Genomic DNA, 24,841 nt, shown 5'->3' with positions numbered 1-24,841 from the left:
TAAACACGAGATTTCTGCAGAGTCACTAAACCTTTTAATAATGTTAAATATATTATTGTTTTAGTCTTATTACCCTGTCCCAAATTTTGTTGAAGTCATCAAATGGGAATTACTGAGGACAGCAGTATTTCAGCAGTTAGTGCTCTGGGTTATCAAAGTGAGGCTTTAAATCACAGCTCTGCCCAGCAGCCATTGTTGGGCCCCTAATCATTTACATTTTTGGCATTTAGCAGACGCCTTTATCCAGTGACTTACAGTACACAGTTTAAGCAACTGAGAATTAAGGGCCTTGCTCAAGGACCCAACAGTGGTAACCTGTCAGTGGGGTTTGAACCAGCAACCTTCTGATTACTAGTCCAGTACCCTAAGCCACAACCGCCCTAGGCCCCTAACCCTATCAGCTTCAGGTGTACCATATAATGAACTGATCTTGTGCTCTGACCCCTTTTCTTTAAAGTTAGAATGTGCAAAGAACAGCTTTTGGGGTACTATGTGTATATAATGACATATTAAAGTTGAAAAGCTGATAAGTTTGTGCCGGTTTTACTGAAATAAACCGTTTACAGACCCGCTGTTTCCCGCCTTTTCTCTGACAGAAATGTTTGAGTAAACGTTTAAAACAGCGGCTAGTTTTTATTAGCATCACATTCACTGATCTACAAAGTACAATCATCGGCAACATGCTGGTGAATATGACATGCAGATTGCAGCCTACGTACCCGCCTTAGTAGGAGGACCACAAATTAAAAATTTTGATTGGTCACGAAGTACTGAGAACGTATTTTGATTGGCTGAATTGCCTTGCAGAGCCATCAGTCAGCACAGTTCCAATCAGTCAGTACAGTTCAGCATGTTTGGTTGAAGTGTTGGAAGTTTTAGTGAAGAAACTCCTCCGGGCTGAAATGAGCGGTGAGTTAATTTAACTTTATTAACTTTTATTTATCATTTATGAAGTAAGTATTTACCCTTATAAAGCATGGTATTAAATATTTACAGCGGCGTAAAAGCTGTAACAACGACAAAAGTCTTTATTAGTGGTAAATATAAATCTTACAAAACTGGTTAAACTGCTCAGTGTAGTTTACTTACAGTTAGCATGTTAGCTTAGCATAACTTCACTAATAAACATTTTCTTTATTAATATTTAATATAAAAGTATTTTTACAGTTTTAAAGTAGTTATTTAATTGTGTAACCCAGTGTTGCCGAATATCTTTAAACAGTTAAGTTTTATGTAAGAAATTAATAAAGTTGTTTGAAATGTTGCAGTTTGTCAGTTTAATTTCCCTGATTTGCATGTTAGCATTAGCATCAGTGCTAACTGCTGTCACATTCTCGACCATCACACAGAGATCAAAAGTTTACAGACACTTGTTTATCATTAATATGTAACTGTTCTCTATCTGTGGCGGAATGAAACTAAACGCGTTTTTTTGGTTATGTAGACAGTTCTATAATGTAAAGTTAATTTAACTTAATCCATTGTCAGTGAGTGACTGCAGCTGCTGAGTTTGTGTTCATATAAATAGGGTTAGTTTGCTCACCACACACATCTGGTCTATGGAGCTCAGTTCAGATCAGATTGTATCAGGAAAGTACATGAGTCTTCTGAAAGGTTAGGGTCTGCCATAAATGAATCATTGTTGAACATGTATCACTGTCCACAGTCAAACAAGCTTTAATCGTTTACTTTCACTATGGACTAAGAGGTTGCCATGCACAAAAGAAGCTCCTTCTCCAAGATTAAGGGGATGCAATAAAAACCAACACTGTACAATTATTGTAATAATAAATCCAACTAAAATTAAGCAGAAAGACGAATATCACGATGAGGAAACCTCGAGAGGGACCTCCATCCTACCAGAGTGGTCTAGAGGATCATTTAAATGAATTAGAAGTAGATTAAATAAACCAGCAATATAAACTTAATGTACAAAAGTGAAACATAAAGAATTTTGAGTTCATCGTTTCTCAGTCTGTAGAAGAATAAAGATAAATGCATTCAGATCACTCTCAATATTTTGTTCACCACCTGTAGTTGATGTGTGAGGATGTTGAAAAAGCTTCTGAGTTTGATTCTCTTCTCAGATCAGCAGGGTGACATGGCCAGTTTGGTGGAAAGTGATGGAGATGCTCTGGAACAATCTAATAATTCAGGACAGGTGAGAACAGCTGTAATTTAGTTATACCTGTAGAATTTGTGCCCTTCAATTTTTTGTGAACCTGGCGAACGCAGATATGTAAGAATAATTTTAATACCTGAACACATGCAGCATGTGAGCCTGAATATAAAGCATTTATCTGTAAAGCGCAGGACGTCTTTATAGTTTAGTGGTGTGTGTTTTAGGAAACTAATACAGTTTTTTAGAAATTTTTTACGTTTCTGTGTTTACTCTGTGTGTGTTGTGTTGTTTACTCTGTGTGTGTTGTGTTTGTTGCACCCTGGTCCAGGAGGAACGTGGTTTTGTTTCTGTATGTATTTGTATAAAGCTGAGGTTTCCTGAATGCTGATATTTAGAGGATTACATTTAATTATGTAATTTTCTTCTATAAACTACTGATGACAGTTCTTACAATTACAATCAAATATTCTTACGTAATTTATTGCATAAAATGAAACTGATCAAAATAATAATAAAGATTTAGTTTAGTGCCTTTAGGGTTTTTAATGGGGTGCAGCTCTGGAGATTGAGCATGACAAGGTCTGATCTTGTACTTCCACATGTTGGTTGAGAGGCTGTGTGACATGGAACAGTGTCCTGCTGTGATACGTGCCTCTTTCACAAAAACAGCCTGATTCCATCACCCTCAGATCATCACCAATCCACTCTATACTGTATGTGTTTCTGTTATAGCTTTTGATCTATAGTTTGAGTTCCATCACCAGGTGACATGTGTTTGTGTGTTTACATTACATCTGTTTCAGGTTCTGTATGTAATTGATGAGTAAATATTATTATTTATTCATTCTTCTTATAGGAAACCCAGCAGCAGCATCAGCAGCAGTCTCCGCTGGCACTGTTAGCTGCTACATGCAGTCGAATAGATGAAACTGACGCCCAACAGCAGCAGCAGATCAGCACTCACATGGATCTAAACTCAGCTCAGCTGGCACAAGGGGCAAACGGTTGGCAGATCATTCCTGTGGGCGCTCAGATAAACCCGGGCATTGATAAGGCCGTCTCTCAGAAGGGTCCAGAGACCGAACCCCAGCAGCAGTTTCTGTTAAGCCCCACTGCAGCGCTGCAGAACCAGCAGGTTCTCGGTGCCGCCCTCTCCGGAGTTCTGCCCAACATCCAGTACCAGCTCATCCCCCAGTTCACCACCATCGACAACCAGCAGCTGCACTTCACCCACACCTCCCATGATGCATCTGCAGCAGGAACAGGACAGATTCAGCTTCTTTCATCTGCCAATGCCAGCCAGCCTCTCATCACCACAGCAGCCAATCAGGGTGCGGGAAGTGGAAACATCCTGACGGTGCCTGGTGTAATACCTCTCCATAACTTCACTCTAGGAAACTCTGTCCTGACCAATCAGACACCGTTTATAAACATGCCCCTAGCACTTAACAACATTACGCTACTTCCTGTTAGCATGGGCGCTAACTCAGCCAAGCCTGATGGAGTTTTAAACTCCAATCAGCAACTCGTTCATAACCAACCCGCAACCATAGTAACCACATCCGAGAGCGTCGGCAACACATACACCGTGAGCACACACACTCCCACCTCCACTGTCAGTTCCTACATGGAACCAGTTTCAGTTCCAAACAGCAGCATGAGTGTGAACACGTTTCAGAATGTCACTGCAGGGATCTCTGTTCAGTCTGACAGCAGAGTCACACAACAGCAGCAACAACAGATTCTCATCCAGCCCCAACAGCTCTTACAGCAGGGAACATCCACTCTACCAACCATCCAATCAGGAGTTACCACAGGTCATGTGATCTCAGCAGACGGCCTGCAGAACCTACAGTTCCAGTCCCTGAACAACGGCCCCATCTTTCTCAGAACAGTGGGGCCCAACGGCCAGGTGAGCTGGCAGACGCTGCAGTTACAGAGTCCTGCAGGGACCCAGATCACTGTCGCATCACTTCCTGGACTGGCTCAGCCTGCAAGCATCAACCTGAACAGCACCGGACTGCAGATGCACCAACTACAGGAAGTACCCATCACCATCCCCAACAGCACAGGTAATTAATCACCATCCCCAACAGCACAGGTAATCAATCACCATCCCCAACAGCACAGGTAATCAATCACCATCCCCAACAGCACAGGTAATCAATCACCATCCCCAACAGCACAGGTAATTAATCACCATCCCCAACAGCACAGGTAATTAATCACCATCCCCAACAGCACAGGTAACCAATCACCATCCCCAACAGCACAGGTAATCAATCACCATCCCCAACAGCACAGGTAATTAATCACCATCCCCAACAGCACAGGTAATTAATCACCATCCCCAACAGCACAGTTAATTAATCATCATCCCCAACAGCACAGGTAATCAATCACCATCCTCAACAGCACAGGTAATTAATAACCATCCCCAACAGCACAGGTAATCAATCACCATCCCCAACAGCACAGGTAATCAATCACCATCCCCAACAGCACAGGTAATCAATCACCATCCCCAACAGCACAGATAATTAATCACCATCCCCAACAGCACAGGTAATTAATAACCACCCCCAACAGCACAGGTAATCAATCACCATCCCCAACAGCACAGGTAATTAATCACCATCCTCAACAGCACAGGTAATTAATAACCAGCACAGGTAATTAATCATCATCCCCAACAGCACAGGTAATCAATCATCATCCCCAACAGCACAGGTAATCAATCACCATCCCCAACAGCACAGGCAATCAATCACCATCCCCAACAGCACAGGTAATTAATCACCATCCCCAACAGCACAGGTAATTAATAACCACCCCCAACAGCACAGGTAATCAATCACCATCCCCAACAGCACAGGTAATTAATCACCATCCTCAACAGCACAGGTAATTAATAACCAGCACAGGTAATTAATCATCATCCCCAACAGCACAGGTAATTAATCACCATCCTCAACAGCACAGGTAATTAATCATCATCCCCAACAGCACAGGTAATCAATCACCATCCTCAACAGCACAGGTAATCAATCACCATCCCCAACAGCACAGGTAATCAATCACCATCCCCAACAGCACAGGTAATCAATCACCATCCCCAACAGCACAGGTAATCAATCACCATCCCCAACAGCACAGTTAATTAATCACCATCCCCAACAGCACAGGTAATTAATCATCATCCCCAACAGCACAGGTAATCAATCACCATCCTCAACAGCACAGGTAATTAATAACCATCCCCAACAGCACAGGTAATCAATCACCATCCCCAACAGCACAGGTAATCAATCACCATCCCCAACAGCACAGATAATTAATCACCATCTCCAACAGCACAGGTAATTAATAACCACCCCCAACAGCACAGGTAATCAATCACCATCCCCAACAGCACAGGTAATTAATCACCATCCTCAACAGCACAGGTAATTAATAACCAGCACAGGTAATTAATCATCATCCCCAACAGCACAGGTAATCAATCATCATCCCCAACAGCACAGGTAATCAATCACCATCCCCAACAGCACAGGTAATCAATCACCATCCCCAACAGCACAGGTAATTAATCACCATCCCCAACAGCACAGGTAATTAATAACCACCCCCAACAGCACAGGTAATCAATCACCATCCCCAACAGCACAGGTAATTAATCACCATCCTCAACAGCACAGGTAATTAATAACCAGCACAGGTAATTAATCATCATCCCCAACAGCACAGGTAATTAATCATCATCCCCAACAGCACAGGTAATCAATCACCATCCTCAACAGCACAGGTAATTAATAACCATCCCCAACAGCACAGGTAATCAATCACCATCCCCAACAGCACAGGTAATCAATCACCATCCCCAACAGCACAGGTAATCAATCACCATCCCCAACAGCACAGTTAATTAATCACCATCCCCAACAGCACAGGTAATCAATCACCATCCTCAACAGCACAGGTAATCAATCACCATCCCCAACAGCACAGGTAATCAATCACCATCCTCAACAGCACAGGTAATTAATCATCATCCCCAACAGCACAGGTAATCAATCACCATCCCCAACAGCACAGGTAATCAATCACCATCCTCAACAGCACAGGTAATTAATCATCATCCCCAACAGCACAGGTAATCAATCACCATCCTCAACAGCACAGGTAATCAATCACCATCCCCAACAGCACAGGTAATCAATCACCATCCTCAACAGCACAGGTAATTAATAACCATCCCCAACAGAAGGTCAGAATTCCTGCATTAAGGGGGTGAGGTAAACCCTAAACTTACACACAGAACTTCAGAAATTTCAGAAACTAAAGACCTCACGGCCATAAATATTTGTTATAATGCACCATAAAGTATAGGACGTACGTCAGTAGGGTTTTATTCTGTTAGGAAGGGTTGGAGGAGCCAAGGAGACCAAAATGTATAAAACTCCAGATCAGTATTACAGACCGGGGATCATATTTTAACCCCTAATCCTCACGTCTCATCATCACATAAAATCATCAGTGTGCAGAACAGTGAGATACTTCATACGCTTCATACTCACACACACACATTAATATAAATAATAATATAAAAACATTGTCCTGTAAGCCTCAGTGTTAATGAGCAGAACACATTACTTTTGTTTTATTAAGTGTCAGTTAAAGAACCTAAATCATTAAAATACTTGTAGCTTTGATGTTCATATGTATATGAAGGTTTAACATTGATAAAAGAGAATAATCTGTGTGTGTGTAGGTGATCAGGGTGCAGCTGGTGAGAGTTTGGATGATTCGGTGTTGGATCAGAGTTTAGACACAACACCACCGAGTCGCCGATCCCGCCGAGAGGCGTGTACCTGTCCCTACTGTAAAGATGGAGACACGCGGTAATAGAGATCAAAGATTTCTGCAACTGTTCCTACATTTAATTTTATTTAACAAGGATAATATTTAGTTTCTAATATTTATCATTAATAATATGACTGTCTACCTCTCACCTGTGTGTGTGTGTGTGTGTGTGTGTGTGTGTGTGTGTGCAGTACTGACCCCACTAAGAAGAAGCAACATATCTGCCACATTACTGGATGTGGGAAGGTTTACGGTAAAACCTCCCACCTGAGGGCGCACCTGCGCTGGCATTCTGGGGAACGACCGTTCCTCTGTACCTGGGCACAGTGTGGTAAACGCTTTACCCGCTCGGATGAACTGCAGAGACACCGGCGTACACACACTGGTACAGTCACATACATACATACACACTCTCACTATGTACACACACTCTTTCTTTCTCTTTTACACTATGTACACACACACACACACACGTTTTTACACAGGCTGTGTCGGCGCCCCCTGCTGACTGTCTGCACAGTGCCTCTTTCCGACACCACACCTTCTGTGTCTCTGTGTTTCTGTAGGGGAGAAGAGGTTCTCGTGCTCAGAATGCCCTAAGCGCTTCATGCGTAGCGATCACCTCGCTAAACACGTACGCACCCACACCAGGAAGAAAACCACACCCAGTATTGAAAACCAGTCTGATCAGATCATCACCATGGACCAGCTTTCACCCGATGGAATGGCACACTTGGCCAGCAGCGGTATCAACGTGGTACAGGTTGGCGACGTTCACCCCCTCAACCTCAACAATGGCTTTTAGCTAACCGCTAATCATTCTTAACCTGGTAAGAGTTTATGCTTTGATGTTGTGGTTAAGAGTTTTTTAGGGGTCCAAGATTAAATTCATATTTTTGTTTGTTTGGTGTTTTTTTTTAAATTGCGCATTGGGCTTCCAATTTTGCTGCTATACCACCCCCACTTCGACCGAGGAGAGCCTACTGTGTAGCCCTGTTGGTTCTTGGTACTTTAATTCTCTCCCTGCTGATTACGCACAATGAACCAGTTTTTTGCTACTCAGTTTAGGGTGTGTATTTTGGCCTGATGGTGGCAGTATAGAGTATTATCTTCTCCGTGGGGGGTGTTTTAGCACTTCTTTCAACCATTCACTGTGTATCAACATGAAGTGATTATTAGTATTAATAATATTGCTGTTATTGTTCTTTTACTAATAACTAATAAATTTTTTCTCTCTCAGGATGCTGATGGCTGAGATACAGGTGTATATGATTTTGTTTTTTAGACGTACCCCCTGCCCGCCCCTCTTGTCCCAGTGTAAATGCCATCATGCAGATGAAATAATTTAAATGTTTTGTTTTGTATATAAATTATATTTTTCTAAACTTTGAGCTTTGTGTTGTGTGTAATTTATGCACATCATGTTTCATCTTAAAATATTTTATAATTAATTATACAGTGCGTGTTTTTGTGATGGCAACAGAACAAACACAAACGTGTTCATTAATATTCACACACTGTCTCTGTATCGTAGTTATACTGAATATAATTCATCTTTCTGTAATTAAAGTCATTAAATCCATCAACTGGTCTGATTTATTAAGTTTGATAACTATATACTCTTTCACTTACACAACACCAACCAAAACTTTCTGATTTATAAAATTCTGATTTATAAATAACTTTTCTTTTTTTGTTTTTGCAGTTCCCCAAGTTGTGTCCAATCCCCAGTTATAACTCCTACCCTCCTAACCCTAACTCCTTTCACCCCTAACACACACACACACACACACACACACACACACACACAGAGGCCAGGTCAACAGAACTGATGAGATTTGTACCACACTCACCAGATCTCTGGGATGTGGTTGGACGTAAGATTGTGCAGCTGACAGATTTGCAGCAATGATGTTATGTCAACATGCTATTCATTTCATTTCTCTGATAAAAATAAATAAATGCACAAGTATTTATATTTAGTTGAACATTTTAGAAAATAATGTGCTGTTCTGGTTATTTTCTTTACAACAGAGTGAAAGAGAAAAGCAGTTGTGAGCTTCACAGTATATTTCTTGACATGTCAACAAACGTCGTTCTGTATAAATATTATTATAACAATATAAATATTATTAGATTTACGTGTCCAAACTCGTGTATAGTGCTTTTACGTGTGTAATTTATTGTACTGTATAGATGGGATCTATTAGAAATGTAGCAGGATGTGCTTCTGACCATATATGGATGTATTATGCGTTGTACACGTCACGTGGTACCAGTCACACACAGAGGTTTGTGATTGGTCAGTTCAGGTGATTGATTAGAGGCAGCACTTACTGCTTCGTTTCTCATGGACCGACACGCTGCCCTCAACCTGTGAGCAAGCCCGGAGTATTCAGGTGTTCCTGTGGGGAGTTTCCTGTGACCTTAATGGAGGTAGGGTCTCCTATTTAAACAGAATCCATCATGTGTTAATGTGCTTTAGTTCATGTGGTTTATTGTGTCTGTGCTGCTTTTCTTTAGCCGGCGTCAAAAATGCCTACTTGTAAGATGTCTGACGGTCCACTTTCCTCTCGTCCTGTGTCCTACAGGTTGAAGTGTTGTCGTGGGAACTAATGGGCAGAAGTTATTCACTGCCTCACTTCCGGCTGGTGGACAGCAACTCGGTACATGTTCCAGCTCTGCATGGGAGACTCCATGCTAAGGCTCTTGTAGTCATATTTAAAGATCTTTTTGGTGGAGTCTCCTATGCAGAGCTCGGCTTGGACGAGAACAAGAACCCCACCGGTAAGATCAGCTCTGTTTTTAGCTCTTTTACTCTCTCTACTGCTGCTCCACATCAGTGCTCGACCCATACAGGATCATGCCAGTACAACCATTTAGAAAGTACAAAGTTCTGTGACTGTACTTTAGTATCTCCATGATCTCAAAGTACCACCAGACTCTACAACCTTCATTTCCTCCCACAGCAACGAGTCTTGGTCACCCAACAACCTGTCGCCACCAGATCAGTATCTAATAGATCCCTCACCTGCACAATCGGATCAATATCTAACAGATCTCCTCTTTAAATGATGATTGAGCTGCTTAAATGTTAAAACTGGTCTGTAATGAGTCAATCACTAGTCTTTTCTCTTTTTTTCTTTTTTTCAGGCTCTGCACAGGTCTTTTTGATGACAAAAATGGCTACCTAAAGGCCCTCTGTGCAGAGTCTGTGGTGGTAAAGACGACCAAGTTCTCCAGGAAGGTAATAGCATGGATTTAGTTTTCCTCTGTGTAAAAATAAAGCTTCATCTATGGATAGTATGTGGACTGTACCAAGTCGCTACTGATTCTGCCAAGTAGAGTGGTCAGACTGTTCAGTCCACATTACTGATGATCAACCATAGTTGGGGGAAAAAAGCTTGTCGTGGTTCTCTTCCTCGGCCATCAGAAGTGGCACTGGGCGGAGTAAAGGTTCACTCGGCACATCTAGCTCTGTTCTAGCAGAGAGGAAAATAAATGATGGGAGTGTTTGGGGCTGTTTAACCAGAAAATGTTGCTGAAATTATTTCATCTGTTTTATATTGGAACCTTCAAGATGTTTCCATGAGCATGTTCTCCCTGTTACAGGTGATACAATCTTCTGGCTGTGGACGCATTATGACTTGTTTTTTTTCCTGCAGATCTCCCTGAATTAATGCTGCCATTCAACGGCTGAAGCTCTGAGGAACCACGACGTTCCTATGATGAGAAATTCCAGTTAATTACTTATTTACTTAATTTACTTTATTTATTTTAAGTTATCCTAATAAAATACGTTTGGTTTGAGTTGTATTTTTTGTTTTTTATATCTGGGTGTTTAGATTTTCACAATATGAACAGATACAAATAGAAAAGATGTAACACAATCCTGGTAACATTTTGAAAAATGGAAAATACAAATACTGTTAGTCATTACAACATATTTGTGTTTTTATATATATATATATATATAATGTTTATATACTGTATATTATAATATATATATTATAATTTATATATATATTTATATATATTATAATATATACTGTATATTATTATATATATATATATATATATATAATTATATATATACAGTATATATTTTATATATATTATATATATATATATATATATATATATACAGTACAGTACAGTACAGTGTGTGTATATATATATATATATATATATATATATATATATATATATATATATATATATATACAGTGTATCACAAAAGTGAGTACACCCCTCACATTTCTGCAAATATTTCATTATATCTTTTCATGGGACAACACTATAGACATGAAACTTGGATATAACTTAGAGTAGTCAGTGTACAGCTTGTATAGCAGTGTAGATTTATTGTCTTCTGAAAATAACTCAACACACAGCCATTAATGTCTAAATAGCTGGCAACATAAGTGAGTACACCCCACAGTGAACATGTCCAAATTGTGCCCAAATGTGTCGTTGTCCCTCCCTGGTGTCATGTGTCAAGGTCCCAGGCGTAAATGGGGAGCAGGGCTGTTAAATTTGGTGTTTTGGGTACAATTCTCTCATACTGGCCACTGGATATTCAACATGGCACCTCATGGCAAAGAACTCTCTGAGGATGTGAGAAATAGAATTGTTACTCTCCACAAAGATGGCCTGGGCTATAAGAAGATTGCTAACACCCTGAAACTGAGCTACAGCATGGTGGCCAAGGTCATACAGCGGTTTTCCAGGACAGGTTCCACTCGGAACAGGCTTCGCCAGGGTCGACCAAAGAAGTCGAGTCCATGTGTTCGGCGTCATATCCAGAGGTTGGCTTTAAAAAATAGACACATGAGTGCTGCCAGCATTGCTGCAGAGGTTGAAGACGTGGGAGGTCAGCCTGTCAGTGCTCAGACCATACGCCGCACACTGCATCAACTCGGTCTGCATGGTCGTCATCCCAGAAGGAAGCTGACGCACAAGAAAGCCAGCAAACAGTTTGCTGAAGACAAGCAGTCCAAGAACATGGATTACTGGAATGCCCTGTGGTCTGACGAGACCAAGATAAACTTGTTTGGCTCAGATGGTGTCCAGCATGTGTGGCGGCGCCCTGGTGAGAAGTACCAAGACAACTGTATCTTGCCTACAGTCAAGCATGGTGGTGGTAGCATCATGGTCTTGGGCTGCATGAGTGTTGCTGGCACTGGGGAGCTGCAGTTCATTGAGGGAAACATGAATTCCAACATGTACTGTGACATTCTGAAACAGAGCATGATCCCCTCCCTTCAAAAACTGGGCCTCATGGCAGTTTTCCAACAGGATAACGACCCCAAACACAACCTCCAAGATGACAACTGCCTTGCTGAGGAAGCTGAAGGTAAAGGTGATGGACTAAACCCAATTGAGCACCTGTGGCGCATCCTCAAGTGGAAGGTGGAGGAGTTCAAGGTGTCTAACATCCACCAGCTCCGTGATGTCATCATGGAGGAGTGGAAGAGGATTCCAGTAGCAACCTGTGCAGCTCTGGTGAATTCCATGTCCAGGAGGGTTAAGGCAGTGCTGGATAATAATGGTGGTCACACAAAATATTGACACTTTGGGCACAATTTGGACATGTTCACTGTGGGGTGTACTCACTTATGTTGCCAGCTATTTAGACATTAATGGCTGTGTGTTGAGTTATTTTCAGAAGACAGTAAATCTACACTGCTATACAAGTTGTACACTGACTACTCTAAGTTATATCCAAGTTTCATGTCTATAGTGTTGTCCCATGAAAAGATATAATGAAATATTTGCAGAAATGTGAGGGGTGTACTCACTTTTGTGATACACTGTATATATATACACACACACACACAAATACTGAACTGTGCATTTTTGTTTGGAAATTGGATACCAAACAATGTCTTTGATAACCTCATTTATCTTCCCCCAGAAGACATGAGTATGATTGGCCACCATATTTGTACATGTCCTTTAACATGTTTGGTGCTGTCCACTTTATTTCAGGTGTTATAATACACATTATAGCCGCTCTTCCTCTAATATTAATTTCCTTTTCCCATGTACCTGTAATATATACATTGGAGGATGCATTACATTCTCTCAGGCTATGATCGAGATGGGATATCACCCTCACTTTTATTCACCTGTATGTTTTCACTACAGCATTTGGAGACTTTACAATTTGTCCACCCTGTAATTCAGTTCTAAAATTGTTCCTTATTTGTAAATCTCTATCCCCTAACCCATAGTTCTCTTTTCATTCCTGGAAACAGGTTAGATTATTTGCACAATAATTTATCACACCATGTAAGTAGTGGTCCCAGCTGAGCGGCATGACCACCCACCCCAGTCCCTGACAGCTGTAGTGTGGAGCATTTTATTCATGTCCTTCTGCCATGCCAAATAAATCTGGAGATTATTTTATCCCAAATGTTGAACCTTTCGTGGGGTGTTTTAATTGGAAAAGATTGAAATAGATATAAGAGACCAGGAAGGACATTCATTTGAATGATTTCAATTTTAGAGCTAAAATCTAGTGGTAAAGTGTCTCCAAGTCTCTTTTAATTTGCAAGTGGATCTGGTTGTGTTTTGTTTTGAAAAGCTGGAAAGATGCTTTATCATACCCAGGTATGTTATTGTTTTTGCATCCCAGTTCAGTTGGAAAATCTGTTAGATTTTTTGTGAGGGTGTATGCTTGAAAGCTAGATTTATGTTTTGTTAATGTTTATTTTGTATCCTGAATGTTTTCCATGTACAATTAACAGTTCCATTAGCTTTGGAAAGCATGTATTAGGGTTCCTTAAATAGAGACTAGTAACATGTTTGTCCTTTTGTAGCAATTCCCTGTAGTTCTTTGCTCTGACGTATAGCTCGTGCTAAGGGATAGATTAGATTAGATTACACAGACAGACAGACAGGCAGGCTAGATTAGATTAGATAGATAGAGACAGACAGACATACATACAGACAGACATACAGAGCTGGCCAAAAGTATTGGCACCCCTGCAATTCTGTCAGATAATACTCAATTTCTTCCAGAAAATGATTGCAATCACAAATGCTTTGGTATTAATATCTTCATTTATTTTGCTTGCAATGAAAAAACACAAAAGAATGAAAAAAAAGTCAAATCAATTATCATTTTACACAAAACTCCAAAAATGGGCCGGACAAAAGTATTGGCACCCTCAGCCTAATACTTGGTAGCACAACCTTTAGACAAAATAACTGCGAACAAAGGCTTCCGGTAACCATCAATGCCCTGCTGGAATTTTAAGCCATTCTTCTTTGGCAAACTGCTCCAGGTCCCTGAGATTTGAAGGGTGCCTTCTCCAAACTGCCATTTTGAGATCTCTCCACAGGTGTTCTATGGGATTCAGGTCTGGACTCATTGCTGGCCACTTTAGAAGTCTCCAGTGCTTTCTCTCAAACCATTTTCTAGTGCTTTTTGAAGTGTGTTTTGGGTCATTGTCCTGCTGGAAGACCCATGACCTCTGAGGGAGACCCAGCTTTCTACATTATGCTGCAAAATTTGTTGGTAGTCTTCAGACTTCATAATGCCATGCACACGGTCAAGCAGTCCAGTGCCAGAGGCAGCAAAGCAACCCCAAAACATCAGGGAACCTCCGCCATGTTTGACTGTAGGGACCGTGTTCTTTTCTTTGAAGGCCTCGTTTTTTTTCCTGTAAACTCTATGTTGATGCCTTTTCCCAAAAAGCTCTACTTTTGTCTCATCTGACCAGAGAACATTCTTCCAAAACGTTTTTGGCTTTCTCAGGTAAGTTTTGGCAAACTCCAGCCTGGCTTTTTTATGTCTCTGGGTCAGAAGTGGGGTCTTCCTGGGTATCCTACCATAGAGTCCCTTTTCATTCAGACGCCGACGGATAGTACGGGTTGACACTGTTGTACCCTCGGACTGCAGGGCAGCTTGAACTTGTTTGGATGTTAGTCGAGGTTCTTTATCCACCATCCGCACAATCTTTCGTTGAAATCTCTCGTCAATTTTTCTTTTCCGTCCACATCTAGGGAGGTTAGCCACAGTGCCATGGGCTTTAAACTTCTTGATGACACTGTGCACGGTAGACACAGGAACATTCAGGTCTTTGGAGATGGACTTGTAGCCTTGAGATTGCCCATGCTTCCTCACAATTTTGCTTCTCAAGTCCTCAGACAGTTCTTTGGTCTTCTTTCTTTTCTCCATGCTCAATGTGGTACACACAAGGACACAGGACAGAGGTTGAGTCAACTTTAATCCATTTTAACTGGCTGCAAGTGTGATTTAGTTATTGCCACCACCTGTTATGTGCCACAGGTAAGTAACAGGTGCTGTTAATTACACAAATTAGAGAAGCATCACATGATTTTTCAAAGGGTGCCAATACTTTTGTCCACCCCCTTTTTTATGTTTGGTGTGGAATTATATCCAATTTGGCTTTTTGACAATTCTTTTTGTGGTTTTCCATTGAAGACAAATTAAATGAACATTTTAATATCAAAGCATTTGTAATTGCAATCATTTTCTGGAAGAAATTGAGTATTATCTGACAGAATTGCAGGGGTGCCAATACTTTTGGCCAGCTAGATAGATAGATAGATAGATAGATAGATAGATAGATAGATAGATAGATAGATAGATAGATAGATAGATAGATAGATAGATAGATAGATAGATAGATAGATAGATAGATAGATAGATAGATAGATAGATAGATAGATAGATAGATAGATAGATACTTTATTTATCCCGAAGAAAATTGTTGGAGTCTGAGGGCTACAGATACTAAATATATGGAAAGAGAAGCTCTTTCGAGGATTATCCTTTCCGTTAATCTACCATTCGTTTTTATCCTAGCCGTTGGAGTTCGGATACACTTAATTGAATATTTGTTAAATCCGAATTGTTCCAACACTAAATATAGAAGACCCCGATTCACACTATGGAACGCCTTCTCAGCATCAAGTCTTATCAATATAGCACTCGTCCCGGTCTTCTGTATTGAATCTACAATATGCATTTGCAGCCATGATGTGATGTCAACATGCTACAGTCATTCAATTTCTCTGAGGAATGTTGGTATGATAAAAATAAATGAATGTACACAAGTGTTTATATTTAGGGTTTAGGGTTGAAGATTATAAAAAAATTTCTGGTTATTTTCATTACAATAGAGCATTTTGTGATAAAATTATCTCTGGTCTCAGCCCACACATTCAGAAACTTACTGTGAATCATTCTGGTTTTAATTAGGAGAAGAAATGTGGCAGAATAAATCTCAGTCAGGGTCGCAGTGAGTCATGTGGCACATGAAAATAAGTGAAAGAGAAAAGTTATGAGCTTTAAAGCGTATTTCTCAGCGTGTTGTTGCGCAGTGATTCCAGCAGGTGTCAGTAATGAAACTTTAAGATTCAGATGCAGCGTTATGGTGCACAGAGGCAGAAGCAGTTCAGTGTTTTGCTTAGCAGGTTTAGCGGATTAAAAATATCAATCATCCTGATTTTATTGTGAGTTTGTTTATTTTCATTAAATACGTAATACTGTATGTGTGTTAACATTACTATTATATATATATATATTATATACAGAGGCAATCACAATGTGTAAACACAATAAAGATGATTAGCGCTATGCGTTAGCAGTTAGCTTGTTATAGTGTTTAAAGTTGTTACTGTTTTTTGTTTTCATGATTATGAAATCTTGACAGTGTTAATAAACATTAATATTACATTATTTTAAGATAACTGTTTTATATAAACTATCAGATTATTATTGACATGAACAGCGAGATTAGCGAACACAGACAGTGTGAACAGGAGGCAGAACTAGTCCACGTTATTATTATTATTATTATTATTATGTGTGATCGGTAAAACTGTTGATTTGATCCAGATGAATTGATTTAGTGAATGTAAACATTTACCAATTAGATTTCTCCCTCTGTTGATATCAGTAACATTTATACTGTTTTTAATTATGTTTAGTTAGTTTGGTGATGCACTATGTTATGAAGCCCAAGTTTCTAACTGCTTTTATCAACATTCTGGAGGCAGCAGATCTGATGCCACTACAGGGTTTGGGGGGTGAAATGAGAGACTGGCAGCATGGATGTACAGCTGATAAATCTGCATGGAGCAAAACCTCTAGGAACTGGAAAGACCGAATTAGTTTGGGACCGTATTAATTCAAATGTTATAAATGTTCTTCAGTTCATTCTTACGTGAAAACATTGTTAAGTCTAAAATCTCTTCAAAAAGCACAAATGATATAAAGCTTGCTTGACTGTGGACAGTAGCAGCTGTATTGCAGATTTTTTCTTAATTAAAAGGAAAATATATTTTCTGTTGAGTAATTGAAATGACTGAATGATTGTAAATGCAGTTTTGATGTGAATAAACTTGAATTTTATTTGTGTAATTGTAGCAGTGGCAGTATATTAATAATATTTGAAGATGAGTTTAGCTGTAAGTCGAGAGCAGCGCAGTACGGCAGGAAACAGAATGACGAAGATCCTGCAGGAGGAAGAGGAGGATGAGTTCTACACCACCACATATGGAGGATTTAATGACGTATGTACTGTAATGTTGCAGTTTATAACATCCCTGTTTACTCCAGCTTGTTTTTGAGTTGAGATTTTATAGCCTAGTAGGTAAAGCTTTGGTGCATCAGTTGAAAGGTTGTGATTGAAAATTGAATCCCAGCTCTTCCAAGCAGCCTTTGTTAGGCCCTTGAGCAGGCTTCTCTTAGTTCCAGGGGTGCCGTACAATAGCCGACCCTGCGCTCTGACTCCAGCGTTCAAACAATAGCTGGGATCTGTGGAAAAAGCACTTCACCGTACTGCACATGTAGACGTATATATGATAAATAAATCTGTTCTGTTCATCTCAATACATGTTTATGTTTAACTAGTTTACAATGATTAGAGAGTTATAATGATTACAAAGCTGTGTCCTCCTGTAACATGTCTGTACCAACACAAACCTGATAAATGTCCTGAAGGACAGAAGTAAAGTAAATACTACAGTAAGTGATTGTGTGTTTGTAGGAATCGGGTGATGATGAGTACCGGGGCGATCATTCTGATACGGAGGATGAAGTTGACAGTGATTTTGATTTGGATGAAGGCGATGAACCGGACAGTGAACAGGAAGAGGAAGCACCACGGAGAAGGAGCCGCATCCTCACTAAAGCATACAGAGTAAGATTTACGCTAAATACAGAGTGTTACACAGATGTTATATTTATAACACTGAACAGACTCCTCATATTAAACATATAATGTGTGTGTGTGTGTGTGTGTTAGGAGCCCCTGAAGGTTGTGAAGCCGAAAGTGAAGCGCACATCAGAAGAACCCAAACAAACAGAAAAACCCAAAGCAGAAAAACGCTCTGCCCATGACCTGCATGAGTTTACAGAAAGTGTGTAAACACACACACACACACACACACACATTAACCACACACACATTAACCACACAGAGTGCTGTTCTGAATGTTATGGTGCTGTGATTGTGGTTCTGTCTGTAGTGCGGAAGTCTGTGAGGAAATCTACCAGTGAGCACACGAGAAAAACATTTGAGCGGTTGCAGGAACGCCAGCAGGAAGCGCCACGCCGACGCCGAGTGCAGAGAGACCGACCACTTAGTCAGGAGGAACTGCTTAAAGAGGCTCAGCTCACTGCCCAGAGTAACCTACAGAGCCTGGGTACGTACTACATACACTCAATCAGCGCTTTGTTACTTGTCTGCTATGTCATCGATTATTTTACAAACTACAACTAACATACATATAAACTTTGTAAATATACAATTACTGATACGTTTATCCTGTATACTCACCTCTCTGTACCCTATTTATCTACTGAAAAGGATCTCTACTGTTCAAATGTTGTTCATGTGCTGGACCATTCTCAGCACTACAGTGACAATAACGTGGTAGTGTGTGGTGTAATGTAGCAGGTGCAGCAGTGTTATTGTGATTTTTTAAACAGTGTCAGAATGCTGGGAGGAGAATAACGCAACAACCAAAGATATAAACACCGTCTTGTTATCAGAAATTGTCTACTGATAAAATACTAGAGCAATATCAACAGACATGGTGTTTATAACGTAGTTTGCATGTTCTCCTCGTGTCTGTGTGGCTTCCTCTCTCAGTACAAAGACGTGTAAGTGAGGTGAATTGGAAATAAAAAATTGGTTGTGCCAGTGTTTGACATTGAACTTGAAATGATGAATTATGGGTAGGTGGGGAAGTGATAGCTCAGTGGTTAAGGTACTGGACTAGTAATCAGAAGGTTGCCGGTTCAAGCCTCGCCACCAAGTTGCCACTGTTGGGCCCCTGAACAAGGCCCTTAACCCTCAATTGCTCAAAATTGTGTTCAGTCATAATTGTAAGTCGCTTTGGGTAAAAGTGTCTGCTAAATGCTGAAAAAAATGTGAATGAAAAAATGGGTAATGTGTAACTACTGTTCCTGTCATGAATAAAACCTAGATTGGAAACATGATGTTAAAGCCCTAAAAAAAGCAAACCATCAGCCAGCTTGGTCACTGCTGTTTGCTGATCACTGCAGCCACTGTATGCTAATCATGTGTATTAACTAGAGATGTGCCGATCGGGGTTTTTGGCACCGATTCCGATCTGCAATCTCCTTTCAGGGACATCGGCCGATAGCCGATTGCGATCGGGGGGAGGGGGGGTTGGGGGGGTTTAGCAGTAAATAAAATAAATAAACTTAAAAAGAGCCTCACAGTGAAGATAAACCGGAGGGGCGTGCGTGCGTGCGTGCGTGCCAAGCGTAAGTTTCTCTTCTCAGTTATCTCTCCGTGTTTACTGTTATTAATTAAATGTCGTGGTTTTAAATAAACACCAGCTACTACAGAACATTCTGTGTGACTCTCTTACATTAAAAAGCTTCATTAAACTGCTATTACCACAGATCTGTAACCGACCGTCAGACTCGTTCCGTCTAAGGAGCTAAAAGTTCAGCAGATGATCCTGAACTAACGAATTTGCTAATGAATAAACTTTTGCCTCTGATTGGCTCTGTAACATTTTCTGTTCTCATCTACATCACAAGTAAGAACCGCTTACGATTTACCAAAGTGAACCAGGAGTTTATATAACGTGCTGATAGAATCGACTCAGATGTGACCGGGTTGAATTATCTTTTTAAAGTAAATATTACAAGCAGCAAAATTACATCGTATATATGATGCACAAAGTTAATGATGTTATTTTAGGTCATGAAGAGCTTTCACTGTGGTTTCTGCATGATGGTTGATGAATGGTGATGTGATGGTTGGCGTCTGGATCAATCCACTGAGCTGTTAACTTAACATGATCTTTATATATCACACGATCGGATCGGCTACTTTTAGGAGATATCGGCCGATCGCCGATAGCATATTTTGATTAAAAATCGGCCGATACCGATTCATAGCCGATCGATCGTCCCATCTCTAGTATTAACGTGTGTGTGTGTGTGTGTGTAGAGAATTATGAGCGGCTGGAGGCGGATAAGAAGAAGCATGTGCAGAAGAAGAGGAGGTTTGAAGGACCAACAATCCGCTATCACTCTGTTCTCATGGTGTCAGAACCATCATTTAAAGACGAGAACGTGGACGTAGAGGGGTACATGCAAAACTATACACACACACACACAGATGATGTTAATTGTATGTACCAGGGGTTTTAACCCGTTTCAGCTGCTTTTCCCTAATTTTGGTTGATGCAGCACGTTAGCTGTTAAACAGTCCAGGGTTTTCATTGATGTTTGTTGTGATTTAGTTGGTCCTTTTTTCTTTGGCCAAAGAACACAACTTCAATTCTTCAAAAAAAGCAAGTGGTGAACTCTTCAGACTACGGCACTCCGTTTCCACTTTGCATGAGTCCATCTCAGATGAGTTTGGGCCCAGAGAAGTCGGTGCTTGAGGTGGATGTTGTTGATATTTGTGTTCTGCTTTGTGGAGTCTGAATATGTATTTGTAGATGCAGTGATAAACTGTGTTTACTGACAAGGATTTTCTGAAGGGTTCCTGATTGTCTGTGATTTGATTTATTACAGAAACATGTTGGTTTAGGGTTTTAATGCACTAATGTATTAGTTTATTGTAATATTAAGGTTCTTGTGAGCACTAATATGTATTTACATTGATATTTATGGCATTTAGCAGACTTACAATTATGACCAAATATAATCTGAGGAATTGAGGACTTGGGTTAGGGTTAGTGTTAGACTTGGTGGGGCTTAACCTTCTAATTTTTAGTCCAGTATCTTAACTGTGGTGCAACCAGTGCCCTGTTCATTTATTATTGTAAATAACTCATTTTTAGTTTATTTTGTAGTTTATGAGGAACTAACTGCTCGACTGGCTCTGTGTCCCAGGATGGATTTGTGCTTTGAGCCCAGTGTTTTCTGGGTCAACCTTTACATTTAGAAGAGACTTGGATTTAATTAGACATTGATAGAAAATAAATCAAAGTGAAGTTTAATTTGTTTTCTTTTGAATCAGATTAAATTTTAAACAGCTTAATTTAAACCCAATCATTTTTAATAAAGCAAACTTATATTTACATCTTATGTATTTGTGTTTGATGTCATCTCTCTCTTCCTATAGGCTGGATCAGGACATGCCCCCCTCAGCTTCCTCTTCCTGTGCTGTGGTGTCAGGGACGGGCTCTCTCTGTTCACGCACATTTATTACTTTCAGTGATGACGAAGCTTTTGAGGTGGCTTTTCCTCCAGCGGCTCGCACCAGCCCCACTCTCCCCGTTCATGAAGTGTGTCCTGTTACTCACAATCCCGCGCTATACCGAGACCCTGTTACAGACATCACATACGCTGATGCCCGGGCCTTTAGGATCATCCGAGAGGCTTACCGAAAATACGTAGCTGCTCATGGTTTTCCTAACGACACAACACAGCCACAAAATGAACCCACTGGGGGCTCCAAGAGTATACGGTTAAAGGGACTGACTGTATAAACTAACACATTTTCAAGTCCGTCCCATAAGTATTGGCTGCCTTGGTCAAGGTGATGATAAAATATCTGTTTAATTATGTTCACAGCAATTATATGCGAGCATTTATAATTACCACCTTCGTCTCATCTAATAATAAAACCCGGTTTCTGTGAAAGTTTTGGAAAAATAGTAAATTTCACTTGCATACATTCGTAGTTATATAAAAAAAATGCTCATTATTGATTTTGGAGAATAAGTAAACCCAAAATATTCTGCAATTGTTTAGGCTTCAAGAAATTCCTGGGGAAAATGCTAATAATTTTGGAGCTCATTATATCCACAGTTTTGTAAACTGAACTGTTGAAAATGTTATTGAAACTGCAATTAAACATGGTTTTGAAGTAAATGCAGAATGTGTTTAATACAATTTACTGTATGAAAATGACAAATGTATTATATGAACAGCCAAAAAAAGTGTGTGAGATGTGTATTGGTTATGAATACAGTTGAAATTAGTAGTAGCCTTTATATGGGTGGTATTCAGATTAGATTAATGCAAATCCTTCATCTCCTATTAAATTAAACACAAACATTTTCATTTCTGCCTCTTGATGAACACACTTTTATCTCATTGTCTGTCGCTAAATGAGGCCAGACCCCTTCCAGCCACGTTACTTTCCTTTGGAGCCGTTTTAACACCAATCGATCCCAAACTCAAAGTGGGTCATTGTATAGACCCAGCAGACTTACCGCTTCGGGTCGTGAGTGTGCCCTGGGACACCCCAGAGGGTGGTGTTTCGGTTTTGGTGTCTAACTGATCTTCCTAGACTTTTCTGTGTGAAATGACACATCCACGTGCCCTGTTGGTGACCTAGGGTTGTCCCAGTTCCAACACATCACTTCAGTTCGGCCGTCTGAGCACTCAGGGTTAGCAGATGACGCTTTGGTAATATAATGCCACTTTGGTAATCACATCCCTCCCGAGCTCCAGACTCGACTCTTTGCCGACCTGGCACCGCCCTTGTGCCCTGGGACACCCCAAAGGGTGGTGTTTTGAGTTTGGTGTCTAACTGACCTTCCTAGACTTTTTTGTGAGAGATGACACATCCACATGCCCTGTTGGTGATCTAGGGTTGCCCCAGGGCCAACCCCTTACTTTATCTTTGCTCCGTGGGGCTCGAAACGACAGAGGAGGCTGTGATCACAGTTTGGTAATCTAATAACAGTTTGGTACTCCTTCCCTTTCCAGCCCCGAATTCGACTCATCGCCCACCCGACACAGCCCTCGTACCTCACGCCACCAGTAAGGGTTGCATTTTAAGTTTTGCGTTCAGGTCACGGACTCCGATCGGAAAGGCGACTTCACCGTCGCGTCCAGCTTTGCCAGCCGGTCTTTGTCATGTAGTTTTCGAGGCATTTAGTGGCCCGCGTCAAAAGTTTTTTGTTTTTTTTGCCGTTTTGTCGTGACCGATGACCGTATCACGGCCCCTGGGGGTCACTGAGCGAGTTTCGGCCTGTTCCGAGTCGTTTGACCCAAAGTGCCCCGGGGGACCCCAGGAACACTTTGGTGATACTGGGGGCGGGGCCCATGAATCATTGGTAAATTTTCGGAAAGGGGGACCCCTAATAGACTTTGCGGTCAGGGGTTAGTGGATTTATTACCAAGTGGTCAGTGGGGGTCAAGGGTCAGTTGACCTCCTCGGCGCCACCGGTCTGGCAGGAGTCCGGTACTGCGACAACCCTGTGGGGCGAACGGGAGGGAGTGGGGACTCCGTCACATTTTTAAAAAATACTAGGGCCCGGCAGGGTCCGCCATAACCGGTCCCGGTGTCCGTGTCCCATAACTTCACAACCGAGCGTCGTAGACGACCGCCGCAAGAGGTAAAGTTGATCGCCTCGGGGTCTAGTTTCTGAATCCGGTGCCTGTTACCAATGTGTACCGGGCCCTAGTTAGGGTTAGTTATGTTAGGTATGATTTCCTCTCATGTCGATTACACCCAGTTAATATGAAGGCATTTTGATTTCTGATATATCCTTTCTAAATAAAGACCTTTTTATATTGTCATAAAAGATGTTTAATTAAATAATTAATAGAACAAAAGATAATGAAATAAAGGAAATGCTGCCCTTAAAGCTGAAAATGTTTCCATTCTACCTGAGTCTGTTAAATTAATTTAGTGTAGTTTACCAAAAAGATATGACAACAAAACATATTTTATAATATACACTATTTATAATTATAAATTACCCAGGATGTGTGTGTGTGTGTGTGTGTGTGTGTGTGTGTGTGTGTGTGTGTGTGTGTGTGTCAATTGTTTTGTGGAAACTAGAGAATTTTAACAATGTTATGTATGGCAGAGGGAGAAAGGGCCAAATTATGTTCAATGTTATTATAAAATTTCGTATGAAGTTGTGAGCCACATCTCATGTTTTTGGAGGAGCAGCAGCTCAGTGACCAGGTGCGAATGTTGTGAGGAGGAATGATTAAATTCACGATTGTGAAAAAGATAAGACAGAGAAATTATTCTATATTAATATATAATTTATTGAATTAATATTAAATAAATCCAAAAGCTTGTGCTCCGAATATTTTATTGTCGGTATAACCTGATTTTAGATAAGAAAAATACAAGAAGTAGAGGGTGTATAAAAAAATAGAAGACCATCAGAATAGGCTGATTTAAAATTCTTCATGTCATAATCTTTTTAATGTTGCAAACAAGAAAAATAGTAAATTGTGCAAGTGTGCTTTATGTGTTTACTTAACAATAACACACGTAATTATTCATTAACATGTAAATATTTCCTTTTCTGTATATTTAAAGACATGATTTAAAACTGAGATTTCTGTTTTCTTCTGTTGTTGTGGTGCCAATTGAAATGTATTGTTTTTCATCATTTTCTTGCAGTATG

General features: G+C 40.5%; 3 protein-coding genes across 4 annotated transcripts; all 3 read left to right on the top strand.

Moving 5' to 3' along the window:
* Window positions 1-858: 858 nt before the first annotated feature.
* sp1 (sp1 transcription factor) lies at window positions 859-8,567 on the top strand. The gene is made up of 7 exons (XM_062986943.1): window positions 859-909; window positions 2,088-2,161; window positions 2,979-4,194; window positions 6,894-7,023; window positions 7,177-7,370; window positions 7,552-7,815; window positions 8,226-8,567. The coding sequence occupies exons 1-6, from the start codon at window positions 903-905 to the stop codon at window positions 7,788-7,790; spliced, it is 1,860 nt and encodes a 619-aa protein (XP_062843013.1). The 5' UTR covers window positions 859-902; the 3' UTR covers window positions 7,791-7,815; window positions 8,226-8,567.
* Window positions 8,568-9,316: 749 nt separating this feature from the next.
* On the top strand, window positions 9,317-10,801 carry LOC134302003 (cytoplasmic polyadenylation element-binding protein 1-like). Of its 2 annotated transcripts, XR_010007502.1 has the most exons (4): window positions 9,317-9,421; window positions 9,577-9,772; window positions 10,139-10,232; window positions 10,651-10,801. XR_010007502.1 is itself a non-coding variant. In XM_062986962.1 (3 exons), the coding sequence occupies exons 1-3, from the start codon at window positions 9,416-9,418 to the stop codon at window positions 10,683-10,685; spliced, it is 237 nt and encodes a 78-aa protein (XP_062843032.1). In that variant the 5' UTR covers window positions 9,317-9,415; the 3' UTR covers window positions 10,686-10,801. The 2 variants fall into 2 exon arrangements, 1 of the variants encoding a protein (XP_062843032.1); XM_062986962.1 differs by lacking the exon at window positions 10,139-10,232.
* A 5,587-nt stretch (window positions 10,802-16,388) lies between these two features.
* Window positions 16,389-22,324, top strand: vps72a (vacuolar protein sorting 72 homolog a). Its single transcript, XM_062986539.1, has 7 exons — window positions 16,389-16,474; window positions 17,391-17,536; window positions 18,013-18,165; window positions 18,271-18,385; window positions 18,494-18,670; window positions 20,458-20,596; window positions 21,583-22,324. The coding sequence occupies exons 2-7, from the start codon at window positions 17,420-17,422 to the stop codon at window positions 21,947-21,949; spliced, it is 1,068 nt and encodes a 355-aa protein (XP_062842609.1). The 5' UTR covers window positions 16,389-16,474; window positions 17,391-17,419; the 3' UTR covers window positions 21,950-22,324.
* Window positions 22,325-24,841: the final 2,517 nt, after the last annotated feature.

This window comes from Trichomycterus rosablanca, chromosome 24 (assembly GCF_030014385.1).
Source record: "Trichomycterus rosablanca isolate fTriRos1 chromosome 24, fTriRos1.hap1, whole genome shotgun sequence".
Lineage (NCBI taxonomy): Eukaryota > Metazoa > Chordata > Actinopteri > Siluriformes > Trichomycteridae > Trichomycterus > Trichomycterus rosablanca.
Note: the sequence above shows the minus strand (reverse complement) of the source record. Positions and strands in the feature narration are given on the sequence as shown.

Bases quoted from the DNA above. Each gene is read 5' to 3' on its own strand.
- sp1 (XM_062986943.1), top strand. The intron at 2,162-2,978 runs GTGAGAACAGCT...TTCTTCTTATAG, and splicing joins AATCTAATAATTCAGGACAG to GAAACCCAGCAGCAGCATCA. The intron at 7,024-7,176 runs GTAATAGAGATC...GTGTGTGTGCAG, and splicing joins TGTAAAGATGGAGACACGCG to TACTGACCCCACTAAGAAGA.
- LOC134302003 (XM_062986962.1), top strand. The intron at 9,773-10,650 runs GTAAGATCAGCT...TTTTTCCTGCAG, and splicing joins CGAGAACAAGAACCCCACCG to ATCTCCCTGAATTAATGCTG.
- vps72a (XM_062986539.1), top strand. From the start codon at position 17,420: ATGAGTTTAGCTGTAAGTCGAGAGCAGCGCAGTACGGCAGGAAACAGA. The intron at 18,386-18,493 runs GTGTGTAAACAC...TTCTGTCTGTAG, and splicing joins CCTGCATGAGTTTACAGAAA to TGCGGAAGTCTGTGAGGAAA. The intron at 18,671-20,457 runs GTACGTACTACA...GTGTGTGTGTAG, and splicing joins GAGTAACCTACAGAGCCTGG to AGAATTATGAGCGGCTGGAG.